This window comes from Lissotriton vulgaris, chromosome 7 (genome assembly GCF_964263255.1).
Source record: "Lissotriton vulgaris chromosome 7, aLisVul1.2, whole genome shotgun sequence".
Lineage (NCBI taxonomy): Eukaryota > Metazoa > Chordata > Amphibia > Caudata > Salamandridae > Lissotriton > Lissotriton vulgaris.
Genome location: NC_141695.1, coordinates 134,938,282 through 134,958,080, shown reverse-complemented (window position 1 = coordinate 134,958,080; position 19,799 = coordinate 134,938,282). Strand labels below are relative to the sequence as shown.

Sequence of the window (19,799 nt, the reverse complement as noted above, 5' to 3'; positions counted from 1 at the left end):
TTTGAAACGTAAAAGAATGAAGGGAGAATTCCAATTTGTTTGTTACTTGTGTTTATGTGTGCAGGAACAAAATTATAGAAACAGTACCAGGAAGAGGAAGAACCAGGGAAATGGGGGACAGGGGAGATCGGCACAATTGCACACATGTACAATGAGGTACAGCACAAGTATAGACAAAGAATGGCCAAAATGAAACACACCAACAGGGAGCATAAGTCACACAACCTGGGAACATCACACCACTGAACGAGCATTGAAGTGAAAACCACGCTGCATTCATACAAGATGTGGAGAAAGGCCGGTCGTGGGTGTTGTGAGATGTCTGCGACCATGGTCTTCATGGATGAGATGCCAGCCCATGGCACATGGGCGGGTTCACTGTGTGTTACGTTGCCAAACAGTTGCTCCTCCCTCCTGCGAGCCCCCACACTTTTTTTGCAATGTGCTGTTGTATCCCATGCACTCATACAGCACAGCATTGTACTGCGGCATTCGAACCACACCATGAGAGTGCCGTTTGGTGGTGGTGTAGCCCACTTTACAACATCGTCTGCTGCGTCCCTTGTGGCAGGCCACGCCAGGACATAGAGACACACTTACTGCACTTCCTGCACATGGACATGTCTGAAACACCCCGTTTCCCTTGCCAGATAGGCACACCTCTGCGGTGAACTGGGTACGCCGGACCAGCACACGTTTGTTGTGCTTGCAGGAGGATGCGTGCATAGCAACATGTCTAGGGTCACTGCCAACGATGAGGTGACATGGTAAAGTCTGCTGAAGACAGCACACTGTGATGTTGCAAGGCCAATGCCTATCATGCTAACACAATGACCACACAGAGACACTTGTTTAGATGCGGGTTTGGGGGTGTTGGTGGTCCTGGTGTTGTTGCGATAAGTCTTGTGGCCCTCATGGGTATCCCTGTATTGTGCTCATTGACTCTATGTCACGTGTGGGTGTTCTGGTGCGGCTCTTGGCTGTGTTTCCTTTCCTGCTGCAGGGAGTCGTCCTGCTTAACACCAGGGGAAAGCAGGTGTAAAATTCCTGGTGGTAACCACTAAAACCCCAGCTCATCTGCAAAGCCCTTCTCTCACCATCTTAGCGAGTAATGCGCGGAGATACCCCAACCAGGGTCGATTCTTACGCTATACAAGAAATTAAATAAAAATAAATAAATAAATAAACATGGGTTATCGCCGGAATTAATTTTGCATTGCAGTTGTGAAAGTTGTGATGTCATTGTTTTGTGTGCAGAACAATATACGGACTGGGGAGTGTATCCCGTCAAGATGCAGCACCTGATGCACTATTCCTTTTTTTTATTTTTTTTTTATTGTTGTTTTATGCAAGGAAATACAGCAATGGACAGTCACAAATTCAAAAGATACATATAATTACTTACAAATGCAACATCAAACAATAACTAGATCCAATCAGCAATTGGCGCCCACATTTTTGCTCCCAAGGCACTTCTTTTGACACCCTTAAGTTTGTACATAGCGGATTCTATATTATACATAAATAATAATCTTTCCCTCCAATTAAAGAAGGAAGGAGGGTCCGGATTATTCCACTCCCTAGTGATACAAGCTTGGGCTACCGCAATGCAAATAAAAAGAAAACAGGTTAATGGTTTGGGTCTTGGGGTGCCTGAGCCTATACCAATTAACACCAGCTCTGCAGTTACCTTGACATCAGACTTAACACCTGCAGCCAAAAAACTCTCAATTTGATGAAAGAAGTCCCCAAGCTTAGGACATTGAAAGAACATGTGTACGACATCGGCTGCGTACAAACCCCAGCGATTACATTTCGTCCCCACTGTGGTACTCCATTTAACAACTTTGCGAGGAGTGTAATAAAGGTCATATATGCACATAAGATGTTGAGATTTCATCATCCCAGTTAGTTAGTCAGAGCAAGTACTCCTTAAGTGAAAATGATTTTTTAAAGTTTCTTCAGATCCGCAGCTTTCTTCAAAACTCACTATTTGTTTCAGTCACTTGGAACATTTGCAAAAAAAACGTCAATTGGTATTTTGTACTCTTGTTTGATGCAGGAATTTGGGGACGATTTAAATGAGTGCCAGGTGAAGTGGGCAAGCAAATTGGGGATACCTGATATTGATGTTTATGAGTCTGTTAAAGTTGCTTCTGAATTTTTAATAACTGGGATGACCTGACGCACTATTCCTAATCAATATAAACAATGAGATTTCTTCATTGATTTTGTGCGTCCACTGTAAGTGGAGGCACTACCTATGTGCAATTCAATACAGGATTTTATTATTTTGAATAAATTGCAAAGATGCACCTCGTGTGTTTTTGCACGGGACGGCTATTTCGCATTTCATTATCAGCACTTTAATGCAACTAAAGTTGAGATAGATTTAACACAGTATTCAGAAGTTAGTGCTCCAAAATTTAACACCATGGTCGATATAAGCAAATAACAGTAATAAAAACAAGAAAGAATCACACAGCAGTTAAGAAAACAACCGAAATGGCAAATAATATAATTTTTTTTGTCAAACTTTATTTTTTTATAAACCTACATAAACCATAAACTATTTTTAAATACTTTTTTTTATTAGATGTATAAAAAATAAACCAATAAACAAAGTTTAACAAACATAATAGACAGACCCTCCAGCATTTCGCGATTTCGGGATTCACGAAAAAATAGCGAAATCGGCAGATTAGCGCTATGGCCACGATATTTGCTGATTTGGCCACTAAAAAGGGTCTCCCTGAAGAAAGGAAATAATGAAGGCTTCTTATTGGGTGCACCCAGCACACACGTCACTAGGTGTCTCCGTACAGCCATAAAAGAGTTGTTTCCTGGCTGCCAAACTCTGCAAAACTCGTTGTAAAGCGATTCTAGTGTAATATATGGTGTGAATGAATTTCACTGCTGGGGGGTCTGATTACAGCAACTGACTACCTCTTCCTTGGGAAGCTCCATTTTTATCGAGCGCTTCATTTGAAAGAGTGTGCCTTTAGTTAAAGAGAAGTAAGAATAAAAAGTTGGCAATTGACGGTAAAGATGCTATTTTTAAATCTCCTTATATTGACAAATAAAGGAATGAATTGCAAGATGTGAACGGTGTAAAAGCAAAGATGTTCTGAACTGCTGCGGGGACTGTCCTCGCAAAGATAGGCTTCCATAACCCAGGGAGGTGCCCAGACATTCTTCCGCAGCGGCCGTAATTCAGGTCTCAGAGGCATCCACGGTGCAACCTTCCGCTCCTCCTTGAAATGTCATATTTGGTCTGCTTTTCAGGTTGACAGTTCGATCCACACCGTGGTTCTGAACACAAATCTTGCAACCCCTCAAATTAATTGCTAACTAAAAGTTAAGTGTAACAGCAAAGAAGGGAAAACAAGAAATCTGATAGGATGTCACCAAGAGTGCAGAGTGCGGACCTGACAAACCCTGCTCAAAGGTCACTGCGGTTTAAATCCAGGCTGGGTGAGGGAAACAACGAGCTTTGCTATATTTCAGCAATCAGCAGACGCTATTTATAATTCTGGTCTAAAATGCAGAGATAAGGTCAAGATAATGGCGCCCTGAAGGCTGCGCTTGATGCCCGCCCAACATTCCAACGAGGAAACGACTGGAAGTTGTGGAAGTAGATAAAAAAAGACATTATTGTTCATTTCCATTCTAAAAGTCACATTACCCAGAGAGCTCCAGTTAGAGAATGTCAACTTGACTGCAGTAATACGATTAGATTAATCATGTTACCGCAATCAATAGTCGTGATATTACTGCAAAGTTAGGTTGGCCACTCAATACTTACACAACGTGAGTCACCTAAGGTTCCTTAGCTCATTTTAAGCAGACTGTAAACAAGACTGTTTTACATCTTCATGCCCACCTAAGAAACATCAGTCAGATCTGTTAATAAGTCACCATCACAGTGGGATTTTCTGTTTTGCTCTACCGTTTTAAGTATGGGTGTACGTGTTCTAGCGCACAGAGGGATGTAGGTTAATAACGAAAAACACAGGACTTGCTAACCCAGCACATGGGAAAAGCAAACTGAGGTGCACCAATATCTGCATATTTCAATAATTCTCTGCATATTTATGTTGCTTTTGGAGAAAATAAATTCATGTATTGTGGGCTCAAAGCCTTGCTTTCTGTTCTAAGTTTTGTTTATGTCGGTCAACATGGGCATGGATTGCATTGGTGCAAAAGGTGCTGTGGCACTGGGCCCAAAGCTCTGAGAGCCCACTGAGTCTCGACAATGCTGCATTTTACTACTCAAACAGCAGTCAAAGGAGCTATTGCCTTTGCTTGTATGCAAGCAAGGATGGATATGTGCGTTCAACCAAATATTTTTAATTAAAAGAGTTCCTTGACCTATAGAACCATACAACAACCCTGCGCCCTAGGGTACCTGGGAAAGAGGTGTCCAGCCTCTCAGATCCGGGAGGCAGCGATGCCCCGGCATGGGTGCACACATGTGCACTAGAACATCTGAGGTAATTTGAATTTTATGGTCAATTGTGTCCCCTAACGTAGACCCCAACGGCTCCATGTACGTGCTTCGAGTACATGTAATTTCCCTCCATGACCAGATATGACGACGCAAATACATTTGCGTCCAACGTTAACTTGTCCTCTTTTAGATCCACCATGAATGGGTTGATAATTCCATTCCTAAGTATGCCGTGCCACCGTCTTTACATGGTGCACTTTCACGTTTTCTTGGCTCTGTTGAGTTAGGCCCTGATTTCTGCCATCGAGCCCTTTCTGCCTTCTGCCTCAGAAAGCTACAGCCTGGATCTGCATCCGTGACCCTTGCCTTACTCCCTACGCGGCGAGCGGTGCCCGGCTCGGCATGCTTGCCTGCCAAAGACAATTTAGCCTTCAAGTTATCTGCTCCGCTCCTCGAAAATACATTCCTGTCTAGTGATTTAGGTAAACATCCCCCCAGCTGCAGAGCGAAGGGCCCGGCCTTTCTGTCTCCGTGCAAGAAATTCATTGCTCCAGTTACCATGGTAGGCCCATGGCCCCTCGCATTACACGCAGACACGTAGACACATATGCACGCATTAGCAGTCAGTATAGAATAGCCTCTACCCGAAAGACCTTTCCTCCTAGATAATACAGTTCCTCAAACACAAGATATCAGATATGATTGGGTTTAGGTTGTTCTGACACGCCAGGCTTCTGTCTCCTCTTTTGGAGCTAAATGTCAAGTCCCCTTCACCCTCCAGTTCCACGTCAATCACACGTCATGTCGCCTGCGCGCGCATCCAGCCATATATTTCTGCTGACACTGCAGGATTCCTCTATGAATCCACCCACTTGTGACACTTTCATGTGACGTTTCTAGCACACACCTCCGTGTACGCCCTCGTGCACGCCTTCTGTTACGCACATGTGTTCTTATCTCATTTCTTTCAGCTGTTACGCCTTCTGTATCCATCACCATTGTATGCATTTACTATATATATTGTGCACTGTTAATAAAGCATTGTCTATCCCTTCCTGAACCTTCGTGGTGATGGAACATGATACCATGGTTCGAACCATTCCATTACATGGAATAAAACCCTTATAACTCAGACTCCACGGACTCTGCCTCTCATTTTGATTGAGCTATTTTATTGAACTTATACCGCATAGAAATTAAGTATACGGTAAATCTTTATTTACCACATAATTTGGCACCCGAATAGGGACCCCTCCCCCACCCCACGCGCCGGAGATGCGTCGCAGGCTCTGCCCCCGACTACAGCTGTGACGGACCCCATGCGCATCTGCAGGATTTCCTGTGTCTCCCTCAGGCCTACGGAGGTGACGGAGACTGCGGCCGACATCCAGACGAGGCGGTGAGGAGTGCGGAGGATCCCGACCAGAGCCCAGCCGAGAGAGCAGTGTCCGAGGTATCGAGAGGCCCACCAGTAGAGTCGAGGTGCATGCGTAGTGCGCAGCAGAAGCAGTGACGTCAGTCCAGTCCAGTCCAGTCCAGTCGAGTTTCCGAGGCCTTCCGTTCCGTGCTTCCCGGTGAGTACCGTTGCTGGGGACGCATCTAGACGGGTGCATTAATTTGTGTCCGGTCAAGACGGGTTTGGGTACACAGACCCGGTCTGCACTGTTTTAGCAGTGTATCTGTACTGTTTAGCAGTATATCCAGTATCCAGTTATCCAGTTATTGTTCGTTCTGACATGTTTAAATGTATTTTAATGTCGTGGTATGAGTGATTGTCTGATCTTCATTACTGTGTTCATTGTAATAGTTGTGTCCAAGTTCGATTAAGTATCAAATATCAAATAGTCAAGAGTTACAGAATGCCTTTATTCCCGAAATTACGTCAGATAGGAACTAGAAAAGGGATACTTGAGGAGGCTGTTCCCATCCCACCCAGGGACACTCCTGGTCATTTTATGTACCACAAGCACGGCTTAGATGCCATATTATTTCTCGACTTGTGGGTGGATTACACCAAGGACTTGGCAGAGAATCAGAGATGGCCCGTTACAGGGACATGGGATGCCGAGTGCATCATGAGAGTAGAAGAAGCGTTGTGGAAAAAGAAAGCCAGACAGTCACAGAAAGATGCCATTGAATTATGGCGTAAAGAAGCACATAGACGAACAGAGAAAACACTCAGAAAAGCAGAGAAAAGTAGAGAGGATTCTGAAAAAGCCAAAGAAAAAGAACTATTGGAGGAAGGGGAACGAGTTAGAATGGAACAACACGACAGACAGAGTAATGCCATTGTGACAGGATTGTATCCAGTCCTGGCCGAGGGCCTGCCCAAGGCGACCCCGGAAACCCCCCCGAAAGATCTGCCCCCTCCCTTGGTTCCAACCAAACTACGTCATAAGACCGCAGCAGACATTTTCCTTTCCTCCTATTTAGATGATGTAGCTCCAGCATATACTAGCATACCCGTACCGCCCGTTAGCAATGCACATCTGCCCGCTCCGGCGGATCAACCTGCTGTTCAAGTTACACCACCCCCTCGTTCCCATGTTACGCTTCCCCCTGTTGTTCCTTCTGCAACTGGTCCCGTCGTCGGACCTGGGAATCCTTTCCCCCAGGGCCTACCTACTGTACATACTTTACGAGCTACATTACCGCCCGTAACGACGCAGCCAACGATGGCTGGCGGTCAGTCTGACGGTCACGCTTCAGGAGGTGCAGCAGGAGGTCATTTTCAGACCCCGCCACCAGTACATCGAATGACTGTTAGGGAATTAGCAATGCAACGTACTCCGAAGCCAGCAACAACTGAAAAACTTAAAGAATATCTCACAGACTGTAGATATGATCCAGTACCAGGTAAAGACGGTCGCATGATGCTAGCATCGCTACCTATACGACGAGCTTCAGACTATTTAGTGTTATTGCCAGGAATGACGAACCATCTAGATAAAATATATCATTTTATACAAACGGGAGAGGGTCCTGAATGTATTTCCGAGGCCATGGCATATCAGAAAGTATGAAGTTGAGTTTCTCTCTTCGCACTCTCTCTCTCTCTCTCACTCTCTCTCTAACCTATATCCTCTCAGCTCTACAGGCTGAAGTTGAGTTTCTCTCTTCGCACTCTCTCTCTCTCTCTCTCTCTCTCTCTCTCTCACTCTCTCTCTAACCTATATCCTCTCAGCTCTACAGGCTGAAGTTGAGTTTCTCTCTTCGCACTCTCTCTCTCTCTCTCTCTCTCTCTCTCTTTCTCTCTCTCTCTCTCTCTCTCTCTCTCTCTCTCTCTCTCTCTCACCTATGTCCTCTCAGCTTTACAGGCTGAAGATGAGTTTCTCTCTTCTCTCTCTCTCTCACTCTCTCTCTAACCTATATTCTCTCAGCTCTACAGGCTGAAGATGACACCCTCTCGCTCTCTATAACTTGTATCCTCTCAGCTCTGCTGACTGAAGGTGAGGTTTCGTCTCTCTATCACGTGCTCCCCTCTCTTCTCCCAGTTGAACATGAGTCTCTGTTTTTTAGCTCTCTAGGCTGAGGATGAGTCTCTCTCTCTACAACTCTCTGTACTGCTGGTTGAGGGGGGGGCATCTCCTCTCTCACGCGCACCCGATTTGCTCTAAAGGCTGAAGATTAGTCTCTCTCTCTCTCTATAACCTGTATCCTCTTTGTTCTACATGCTGTAGTCTCTCTCGCTCTTTGTCTCAAGTATATATATATATATATACACCTTTATCCTCTCTGCTCTACAGGCTGAAGATGACCCTCTCTCTCTATGTATCCTGAATCTTGGCGGCTCTGCTAGCCGCAGGTGAGGCGTCTTCTTTCTATCACGTGCACCTCCTTCTGCTCTAAAGGCTGAAGACGAGTCTCTCTCATTCTGTGACCGTTATCCTCCCTGCTCTCCAGGCTGAATATGAGTCTCGCTCTCTATATATCCAGTATCCCCGGCCCTGCTGCCCAAAGGTGAAGCTTCATCGCTCTATCACGTGCAGCCCCTCTGCTCTACAGACTTGTCTTCTGGCTGAAGGTGAAGTGTCCCCTCCCTCTCTCTAACCTGTATCCATCTCTGCTATCCTGGCTGAAGGTCAAGTGACCACTGACCTTTACAGCCTGTATCCTCTCTGCTCCACAGGCTAAAGATGAGTTTCTCTCTTCTCTCTCTCTCTCTCTCTCTCTCTCGCTCTCTCTCTCTCTCTCTCTCTCTCTCTCTTTCTCTCTCTCTCTCTCTAACCTATATCCTTTCAGCTCTACAGGCTGAAGTTGAGTTTCTCTCTTCGCTCTCTCTCTCTCTCTCTCTCTCTCTCTCTCTCCTCTCTCTAACCTATGTCCTCTCAGCTCTACAGGCTGAAGATGAGTTTCTCTCTTCTCTCACTCTCTCTCACTCTCTCTCTAACCTATATCCTCTCAGCTCTATAGGCTGAAGATGCGTCTCTCTCTCTCTCTCTATAACTTGCATCATATCTGCCTTTCAGACTGAAGGCGAGGCATCTCCTCTCTATCACGTGCACCCCCTCTGCTACACAGGCTGAAGATGAGTCTTTCTTTTTCTCGCTCTATAACCTGTATCCTCACTGCTCTACAGGCTGAAGATGACACCCTCTCTCTCTCTATAACTTGTATCCTCTCTGCTCTACATGCTGCAGATGAGTCTTTCTCTAGAAATATATCACCTGTATCCTCTAGGTTCTACATGCTGAACATGAGTGCCTCTCTATCTCTCTATACCCTCTACCCCCTCTGCTCCACAGTCCCGTCACTGTGCCCCCTGGACTTCACTCCGCTGCAGCTTTCTGTGGAAAATGGTGTCCTTGCTGAGACCGCCTTATTCTCCCTCGCAGACAAATGCTTCTCCTCTCTCCCCACGCTGTGCTGTTATCACACAGTGGTGCTTTGATCTGCGCCCGGGGGCGCCAGTAGGTAGCTCTTGTTAGGACCTAGTTACCGTAGGAAAATGGCAATATTCTTTTCCCAATAACTTTGACACCGATTGACGAATCTTCGCGAAATTTTCGAAGCTAATTCTTTGTTAATATCAGCTCCTATGTTAAAAGTTTGGGGGTGATTCGTGAAGAGGGGGCTGAGAAAAAAGGGGGTCCCAGAATGTGTTTTCTCTATGTTAATTTACATTGGAAACTTTAGACAAGACTAAAGGCCGAACGGGCGAACGGAATTGCCCCACATTTGGCAGGGAGAAGGGTCTTGGTCTAGAAAGCACGCTTTTGTTTATTTGGTGTAAATTCGTTCAGTAGTTTTGGAGAAATATCGAAGTTTACAGATATTGATATTTTGGAATTCTGCCTTCTGATTGGCTGAGGCTTTACGAGCACGAGCTTGCTGCTGATTGGCTGTGAGGGGTTGCAACTAGGAAGTGTTGGCCGCCATTTTGTGATACCATTGAAGTGAGTAAGGGGAAAAAAGGGCATTGTAACCTCTCTGGGGTGTTTAGGGTGTGCTATAGAGGGGTGCGAAGTGAAGTATTCACCCCTACCGGTGTGAAAGTGGTGGGCTACGGAAATTAAGTGAGGTATTGCATGGAGTCTGTCTGCTAAGGTGAGCTGGTGCGGGTCTCGTGGATTATAGCGTGAGCCCAAATTGTGTGTCTTATGCTGTGAAGTCATGTGATGTGGCCGCTGCACTACATTTGTGGAAGTAGTGTCATCATGTGTTTATAACTACTAGGATGAACTACTGACCTGTTCTGGTCTGAAAGTCCTGGGGTACTGAAAATATGTGAGGTAATGTCTAGAATGAATTGCAGCTTCCACAATAGTACTCAAAGTTACAACGGCATACGCAGTGGTCACATCACCATTCGGCAATTTAAAGCACGAGCCATCTACATACAATGTTCCATCTGGATCTTCTAAAGGAGTGTTTTTAAGGTCCACTCGACCTTTTGTTTCCTCCTCTGTTCGCAAATAGCAGTCATGGGCTGCTGTTTCATCTGACTCTGTACTAATGGGTAACAAGGTTGCCGGGTTCAGGACATTACAACGTTTTATCTGAATATGACTTGCCAACAGCGTCAACTCGTATCCAGACAACCTCGCACTTGTCAAGTGCTGAGTTTTCGTACGATTTAAAAGAGTGTCGACTGCATGCGGAACCATCACCGTAAGCATATTATCCATGACCAATCCTGCTGATTGTCGGATGGACACCGCAGCTGCCGCTGTCGCTCTCAAACAACTCGGCAATGCTCTAGCTACCGGGTCCAAGGTCGAGGAAAAATATGCACATGGACGCTGCTTACCACCAAAAGGTTGCGTTAAGACACTCAAAGCACAACCTTCCCTCTCGTGAACATATAATGTGAATGGCTTACTGTAATCAGGAGTACCTAACACAGGAGCCGAGCACAATGAGTCACGCAGTTCAGAAAAACTTTTCTGACATTCTTCCGTCCATGGTAAAGGAGTTGAAACGTCCTTGCACGTAAGAGCCACCAATGGTTTCGCTAGCAATGAAAAATTTGGAATCCATTGCCTGCAGTACGACGTGATACCTAGAAAGGCACGCACATCTCTTTGTGTTGTTGGCACAGCCATTCGTGCAATCGCTGCAATTCTCTCTGGGGTCAACCGCCTTCCCTCCTTTGACAATAAGTGACCTAGATAGGTTACTTCTTGACAACAATATTGGAGTTTAGAAGGTGACACCTTGTGATGTAAGTCACAGAGATGTTGCAGCAACGACACCGTAGCAATTTTGCAAATGTCCTGAGTATCCGCAGCTACCAATAAGTCATCGATGTATTGGATCAAGGCCGCACCAGCCGGCAACGTAAAAGCATCCAGCTGACCCTTCAAGGCTTGACTGTAAATCGATGGACTCTCACAGTAGCCTTGAGGAGCGCGTTTAAACCGGAAGCTGCGTCCACCAAGAGAGAAACCGAAAAGGTCTCTGCTCTCTTCCGCAATCGGGATGCTGAAGAACGCATTCTTCAGATCGATCACCGAAAACCAAGACGCAGATGCTGGAATCAGAGTCAGTAGCGCCGTGATGTCAGGCACAACGGGAAACTGAGGAATCACAATTTTATTCACCTCCCGTAAGTCAATAACAAAACGATAAACAGGCGGCTTCGAAGGATCAGTACGTTTTAGGATAGGCAGTACAGGGCTGTTGCACACGTTTCCCCGAGTTTCTTCAATAACATCTTTTTCAATCAAATCATAGATGATAGCTAACAGTGCTCGTTCACTATCAAGAGAGATACGATACTGGGGAATACGTGGCAATCGCACATTTGATTTTAACTGAACAACATAGGGTGAGATGTCAAGCAGGCCCACATCATTGGGACCTGTTGCCCACAAAGATGCAGGAAGAGAACTCAATTCCGGTGGAAGCTTATCGAGAGACAAGTACATAGGAGAGACAACCCTCTCGCCTAACGTAAGCTTTACTCCCGCAGGAGAACAATACAAAGTTGTATACAAACGTTTTAGCAAATCCAGACCCAAGAGATTTTCACCACAACCAGTAGTCAAAATCAACGGAGCTTCAAGCTCACGTGGCCCAATCGTAAGAGGCAAAGGGCGCGAAACTGTATTGCTAACGGGGGCGCCAGAGAATCCAACGGAAACATTTGTTAAGCCAGACAAAGGTGCGCCAGGGAGTTTGGAATGCATTATGGAACTTTTCGCTGCACCAGTGTCCAACAGAAAAGGCTCAACGACGCCCGATGTAGCAACTGCGACGTAAGGCCCTCTCTGATCTACCGGAACTGATACCACTCCCTCTCCTTGTCCATGGCTATCCTAGTAATTACTGTCGTCAGTTCCCTGATCGACGTAGTAATCGTCTACATTGTACTGCGCAGATCGTCCTTGCGATGATCCACGTTGATCGAAACAGTTATTAGAATTTAATCGATTATCTGCACGGTCATTCTGAACACCACGACCCCTACCGCGTGATGTCTGTTGCGAACCACCACGGCCTCCTCTACATGAATTACCACTATTACGATCGTTCAAAACAGGACAATTGAATTTTATATGACCCTCCTGTCTACAATAGGCACACTGATTGTACCCTAACGAAGATCTTTGAGATGGGGAGTCATTTCTAGATTGTGATCGATTAGATTGCAACTGCGATCTATTCTGTTGTGAAGCATTTGGATTCGATCGCGGAGGATATGCTTGTTGTAACAACACTTTAGTTTTAAGTTCTTTCATCTTTTTATCAGCACGGTCGTTCTCTTCTTTCTCTCTGTTCTCATAATACTGTGCTGTAGCCAATATTTGAGCCGAAGTAGAAATGGCCCACGCACTTTCAGAATTTTTCAACTTACTGCCCAAGTCAGGCAACAAGTTAGAGACAAATTTATCCACGAACAACCGTTGACCACCCTCAGTGCCCATATCCTGACCGCTGTGATCAATGAATGCCTCCTCAAATCTTGTAAAGAAATCGGAGACACTCTCGTCCTTTTTCTGCTTACAAGCTGACAATTTGTCCCAATTCACCCTCATAGCCGGCATAAGAGTTTTCATTAGTGTAATTATTCTCTGAGGGAGAGCAGTAATCAACTGCTCCGGTTTAGCACCACCAGTTTGCAACCCATCAGCCGCTATAATGGCAGCCCAATCACCGCCCAATTCATTAGGATGGTTTTCTTGACGAATCTTAGCCCAGACCGGTTGCGGTACTACATTGCCAAACAGCATATCAATATCGGCAAGATTCATTATCGTAGCATCTACGAGCTGTGATAACTCTTTATAATACCCTGCAGGATTTTTGCGAGGGTCAGGCAAAGATTGCTTCACCTGTAACACTTCCGAGCGTTTCCATGGGAGATGTATCCATACTCTCTGGAAATAGGGTGGAACAATGGGATTAGCAGCGGGATCGCCTGGCATCCATACTGGTGGAACTTCCCGCATAGGAAACTGACCAGACGCATCTAACTGTCCTTCAACATCTTCAACAAACAGGGCTTGAGGTATAGGAGTGGGACGAAAAGATAACAACCGCTCAACCGCACGTCGAACGTTAGTATCCACTATCAGTCCATTCGAGAACTGAAGCTGTAGATCAGACAAAGCGGACAGCACCTCGTCAGGTGCATCAGCCGATATCTGATCACGAAGGACCTTACACATTTCTTCGAACACAAATCTTTGGGTTGGTATATTAAATTGACAGAACGTATCGAGTACAACATGTGGTGGATTTCTAAGAGGATGTGTCATCCAACCCATCGCCATATTATATAGCGAAGCGCGTTCCCTGTTACCAGGAAGCTGACTACGTCTCTGAGGACCATCTGAACCAGCGGACCCAAGAACAGGTCCGAGAGAATGAAAGAAGCTAGCCGCAAGAGGAGAAGTACGGCTACGAGTAGAGGGGGAAGTATAGGACACAGGACTAACAAGCGAAGGAGTAGAGACAGAAGCAACAGCAGGAGTTAACAGAGCAGGAGCAGTAGCGGGAGCAGGAGTATGTGGAAGCGGAGGAGCAGTAGGGATAGCAACAGGCAAAGGAGCAGGAACAGTTGGAAGAACGGGTACAGGTTGAGGAACAGGCTGAGGAATAGGTGGAGGAACAGGTACAGGGGGAACCACTGGAGCAGCGGTACCCTGCACATACGGAGGTGGCGACTTCAGAAGATAAGACATTAAAGGATCCTCAACTGATTCTTCCTTCTCATCCGACTCCGAAGGCAAAGCAGGATAGCATTTATCTATGGACATACGCAGTAGCCTATCAAACACTTCCTTTTCCTTAACCTCCTTGTCACGCTGAAACTGCTCTGCTTTCTTTACTATGGTAGCGACACCATCTCTCTGATTACGTTTAGTCTGTCTGTCGGGCTTCTTTACGCCACAACCGAAAGGCATCAAACATGGCCGGCCTTGACTTTTTCACAAATAATTTAGCCTCTAGATTATCTAAGATCGGAGTCTCAAAGCTACCATGAGGTGGCCAACTAAGGACACCATCCTTCTTAGTATACCGAATCCAATAATCATTAAAAGTAATCGGGCCTAGCCCGTGTTTGCTGTAGAGCTCATAAGTGGGAGTTCCAACCGGAGGTATCGGACACGAGTCCTCCAGTCGGGAATCCGTACCACAACGTCTGAAACAACGAAACAAAGTACTGCGACCAGGCATCTTGCACACTGGCCGAGTTTCACAAACTTCAAGCGTTACGGGATTTACCAAGTCCCAGCAAAGAGCAAAAACCCTCGATTTTTGGCGTCTGCAGTCGTCAAATATCACAACAAAGTACCAAGAACCACAAATGCAATGGAACCATGCAACAACTAAGTAACCACAACCAAGAACTCTGGGAGCGACCCACAAATACTTAACTCAAAGATCGATGGCGTCACCAGGAAGGCCCGTCAATCGTCTCGCTATACCAAGGTCTACGCCAGGCGCCAAAACAGGTCTACAGTCAGGGCAGCAGTCCGTCGCAGCCGTCAGGAGGCGGGAATCTTCGCGGGAAAAGTCTTCGGGCCACTTATTTCGACAACAGGATCGATGAAGCGGAGTGCACCTTCCCTCGGAGATTTCAAACGAAGTTCCTCACGATCGTCGGGCTTGGACCGGTACCACTGATGCAGCCCCACGTTGGGCGCCAACTGAAGGACTGGGTTATTTAAGACCCAGCGGTGCCAGGGAACAACACCTGAAACCTTCGTGGGTAACCTGCTCCGGCGTACGAGTGACAGAGACACGGGACACTTCCTTCGACGTCAAAGATTCGAGCTTTATTTACTGCAGGGAACACAGAAGTCACGGCAAGTACAACGCATGCTACTTGTGGAGACTGCTTCAAATTGGTTCTGTGGATCGCTCCTTTTATACACAATTCGCCCATAGGTTTACATGGTACACAAAGGTTTATGGCTTGGTTCCCACTATTATCCCCAAGAGGGGTCGCTTTGGTCACTTTGATACATTCGAGTTCCGGAACATAAGTGCGGAAACATTTGGCGGTTCCCAACCGTAAAAACCCATCTTCCCACCATTAGTACATTCCAATCAGCAGTAAAACAAATCGAAGAAGGAACAAGAACAGGTGTAGAGGAAGATGGAGACAGTGGGAAGTCGGAAAGGGTGTAAAAGGGGAGGTATCGGGAAACACGAGCTACAGGCATCAAAGGGACGTGCCTAATGAGATGCACGGCTGAGACAATAAACCAGCATGGCAAGATGAGCCTCGAGCGGGGCCATTTGCCTTACAGTATCATCCCCCTCGTCATAAAGACACTCTCAAAGGACATGTGTCTTCCGTACATATCTTGGGAATCCCAGGGTCGCGGAGCGGACAACGTCCGTTCGCTGGCTACTTGAGGGCAAGAGACAAAATGGATGCCGTATCTAAGATGGAACCCGTGGGTACAGATAGAAAAACCCACGTAACAGACGAACGGTTTAGGTTAACACAGCGAAACTGCGTACTCCCACTAAACCCGTCATTTGCGGTTCATAGATACCAGCCTCGACCATATTTGTGCGAGTCGAAGACACCACTTACAATTGTCACGGAACCTCAAGCCTGCCTGCTTCTTAGCTGAGGGCCCGGTTGTTTTTAGATACTTCCTGATCGCAGCTGCAGCAACAGAGGCTGGCAGCATGTTATAACCTGCTGCTCTTCTGAATAAACGAAACTGACACATCTAGTCACGCCCAAAACCAAACATGCTTTTTCTAAAAGCGAACTACCCCCAAATACTAATAACTGAATCCTGTGGTTAAACGTTCTAAATATATAAAATATTGGATGCAAGCCCCGCCCCCTGTGCAACTCACACTATATACTTCCACTCCAAGGGCCCTCGCCACACTCTAGGTACCAGATGATCAAAACCCAGACGCACTCAGCTCCACCTTTTCTCCTGTAACATGAGGGTCACTCTAGCTGTCACCTGTATCCTGTCTGCGCTGCTGGCTGAAGGTGAGGCGTCGTCTCCCTATCATGTGCACCCCGTCTTCTCTACAGGCTGAATATAAGTCCCTCTCTCTCCATAACATTTTTTCTCTTTGCTCCACATGCTGTACACAAGTCTCTCTCTCTCTCTCTCTCTCTCTCTCTCTCTCTCTCTCTCTCTCTCTCTCTTCTCTCTCTCTCTCTCTCTCTCCTATATCCTCTCAGCTCTACAGGCTGAAGAGGAGTCTCTCTCTCTCTCTCTCTATAACTTGCATCATCTCTGCGCTGCTGATTGAAGGCGAGGCATCTCCTCTCTATATATATCACCTGTATCCTCTCTGCTCTACAGGCTGAAGATGACACCCTCTCTCTATATATAACATGTATCCTCTCAGCTCTACAGGCTGAAGATGAGTCTCTCTCTCTCTCTATAACTTGCATCATCTCTGCGCTGATGACTGAAATCGAGGCATCTCCTCTCTATCACGTGCACCCCCTCTGCTGCACAGGCTGAAGATGAGTCTCTCGTTTTCTCGCTCTATAAACTGTATCCTCTCTGCTCTACAGGCTGAAGATGACTCATTCTCTCTCTCTCTTTAACTTGTATCCTCTCAGTTCTGCTGACTGAAGGTGAGGTTTCATCTCTCTATCACGTGCTCCCCTCTCTTCTCCCAGCTGAACATGAGTCTCTGTTTTTAAGCTGCATCCTTTCTATGGTGAGGATGAGTCTCTCTCTCTCTCTACAACTCTCTGTACTGCTGGCTGAGGGGGAGGCATCTCCTCTCTATCATGCGCACCCGATTTGCTCTAAAGGCTGAAGATGAGTCTCTCTCTCTCTCTATAACCTGTATCCTCTCTGTTCTACATGCTGTAGTCTCTCTCGCTCTTAGTCTCAAGTATATATATATATATATATATATATATCTATATATATATATAGATATATATATATATATATATATATATATATATACACATATATATATACACCTTTGTCCTCTCTGCTTTACAGGCTGAAGATGACCCTCTCTCTCTATGTAACCTGAATCTTGACGGCTCTGCTGGCCGCAGGTGAGGTGTCTTCTTTCTATCACATGCACCTCCTTCTGCTCTAAAGGCTGAAGACGAGTCTTTCTCATTCTGTGATCTTTATCCTCCCTGCTCTCCAGGCTGAATATAAGTCTCGCTCTCTATATATCCAGTATCCCCGACCCTGCTGCCCAAAGGTGAAGCTTCATCCCTCTATCACGTGCAACCCCTCTCCTCTACAGACTTGTCTTCTGGCTGAAGGTGAAGTGTCCCCTCCCTCTCTCTAACCTGTATTCATCTCTGCTATCCTGGCTGAAGGTCAAGTGACCACTCACTCTGTATCTTTGCAGCCTGTATCCTCTCTGCTCCACAGGCTGAAGATGAGTTTCTCTCCTCTCTCTCTCTCTCTCTCTCTCTCTCTCACTCTCTCTCTAACCTATATCCTCTCAGCTCTACAGGCTGAATATGAGTTTCTCTCTTCTCTCTCTCTCTCACTCTCTCTCTAACCTATATCCTCTCAGCTCTACAGACTGAAAATGAGTTTCTCTCTTCTCTCTCTCTATCTCTCTCTCTCTAACTCTCTCTCTAACCTACATCCTCTCAGCTCTACAGGCTGAAGATGAGTCTCTCTCTCTCTATAACTTGCATCATCTCTCACTGCTGACTGAAGGCGAGGCATCTCCTCTCTATCACGTGCACCCCCTCTGCTGCACAGGCTGAAGATGAGTCTTTCTCTTTCTCGCTCTATAACCTGTATCCTCTTTGCTCTACAAGCTGAAGATGACACCCTCTCTCTCTCTGTAACTTGTATCCTCTCTTCTCTACATGCTGCAGATGAGTCTTTCTTTAGAAATATGTCACCTGTATCCTCTAGGTTCTACAGGCTGAACATGAGTGCCTCTCTATCTCTCTATACCCTCTATCCCCTCTGCTCTACAGTCCCGTCACTGTGCCCCCTGGACTTCACTCGGCTGCAGCTTCCTGTGGAAAATGGTGTCCTTGCTGAGACTGCCTTATTCTCCCTCGCAGAAAAATGCTGCTCCTCTCTCCCCACGCTGTGCTGTTATCACACAGTGGTGCTTTGATCTGCGCTGGGGGGCGCCAGTAGGTAGCTCTGGTTAGGAACTAGTTACTGTAGGAAAATGGCAATATTCCTTTCCCAATACCTTTGACACCGATTGACGAATCTTCGCAAAATTTAAAAAACGAATTCTTTGTTGATATAAGCTCCTATGTTAAAAGTTTGGGGGTGATTCGTCAAGAGGGGGCCGAGAAAAAAGGGGGTCCCAAAATGTGTTTTCTCTATGTTAATTTACATTGGAAACTTTAGACAAGACTACAGGCCGAACGCGTGAACGGAATTACCCCACATTTGGCAGGGAGAAGGGCCTTGGTCTAGAAAGCACGCTTTTGTTTATTTGGTGTAAATTTGTTCAGTAGTTTTGGAGAAATATCGAAGTTTACAGATATTTATATATGGGAATTCTGCCATCTGATTGGCTGAGGCGTTATGAGCGCGAGCTTGCTGCTGATTGGCTGTGAGCGGTTGCAACTAGGAAGTGTTGGCCGCCATTTTGTGATACCGTTGAAGTGAGTAAGGGGAAAAAAGGGCATTGTAACCTCTGTGGGGTGTTTAGGGTGTGCTATAGAGGGGTGCGAAGTGAAGTATTCACCCCTACCGGTGTGAAAGTGGTGGGCTACAGAAATTAAGTGAGGTATTGCATAGAGTCTGATGCTGCTAAGGTGAGCTGGTGCGGGTATCGTGGATTATAGCGTGAGCCCAAATTGTGTGTCTTATGCTGTGAAGTCATGTGATGTGGCCGCTGCACAACACTTGTGGAAGTAGTGTCATCATGTGTTTATAACTACTAGGATGAACTACTGACCCGTTCTGGTCTGAAAGTCCTGGGGTACTGAAAATATGTGAGGTAATGTCTAGAATCTCATGTTGCTAAGCTGAACTGCTGCCGGACTCGGGGATGAAAGCGTGAGTCAAACTGTGTGGCATATGCTGTGAAGTCATGTGCTCTGGCCGCTGTGCCACATCTGTCCAAGTGTCAGCATGTAGTTATAGCTACTCAGAGAGACTTTTGTTTCGAACATTGTAACTTGTGTATGGTGCTTAGGGGGTGTTATACAGGGAGTGTAAAGGTACATTTGCGCGTATCAAATTAATTAGGTACTTGTGAAGTAGTAACTACTCACTCCTATGGGTGTGATGGCGCTGGGGGTGTAAGCTGTGCTGCTAAAGGAATTGATGTAAAGTCGCTGAACTACCGAACCCTACCGGTATGAATGTGCTGGGTACGGAAATTAGGTGAGGTATTGCCTAGGGTGTCATGCTGGTAAATTGAGCTGCTGCCGGACTCGGGTATGAAACCGTGAGCCCAAACTGTGTGTCCTATGCTGTGAAGTCATGTGCTCTGGGTG

General features: G+C 46.2%; 1 protein-coding gene across 3 annotated transcripts in view; it reads left to right on the top strand.

Annotated features, from left to right (window-relative positions):
• Window positions 1-19,799, top strand: part of LOC147701006 (phospholipase A2 inhibitor and Ly6/PLAUR domain-containing protein-like) — a 268,517-nt gene that overhangs the window by 111,424 nt on the left and 137,294 nt on the right. The window contains exon 1 of one of the 3 annotated variants that reach the window (XM_086929827.1): window positions 16,212-16,367. The exons of the other annotated variants lie outside the window; for them this stretch is intronic. Coding sequence (XP_086785953.1) covers window positions 16,316-16,367 — 52 coding nt within the window. The 5' untranslated portion in view covers window positions 16,212-16,315. Of the gene's footprint in view, window positions 1-16,211; window positions 16,368-19,799 lie in introns of those variants that run through there. 3 annotated transcript variants of the gene reach the window in all.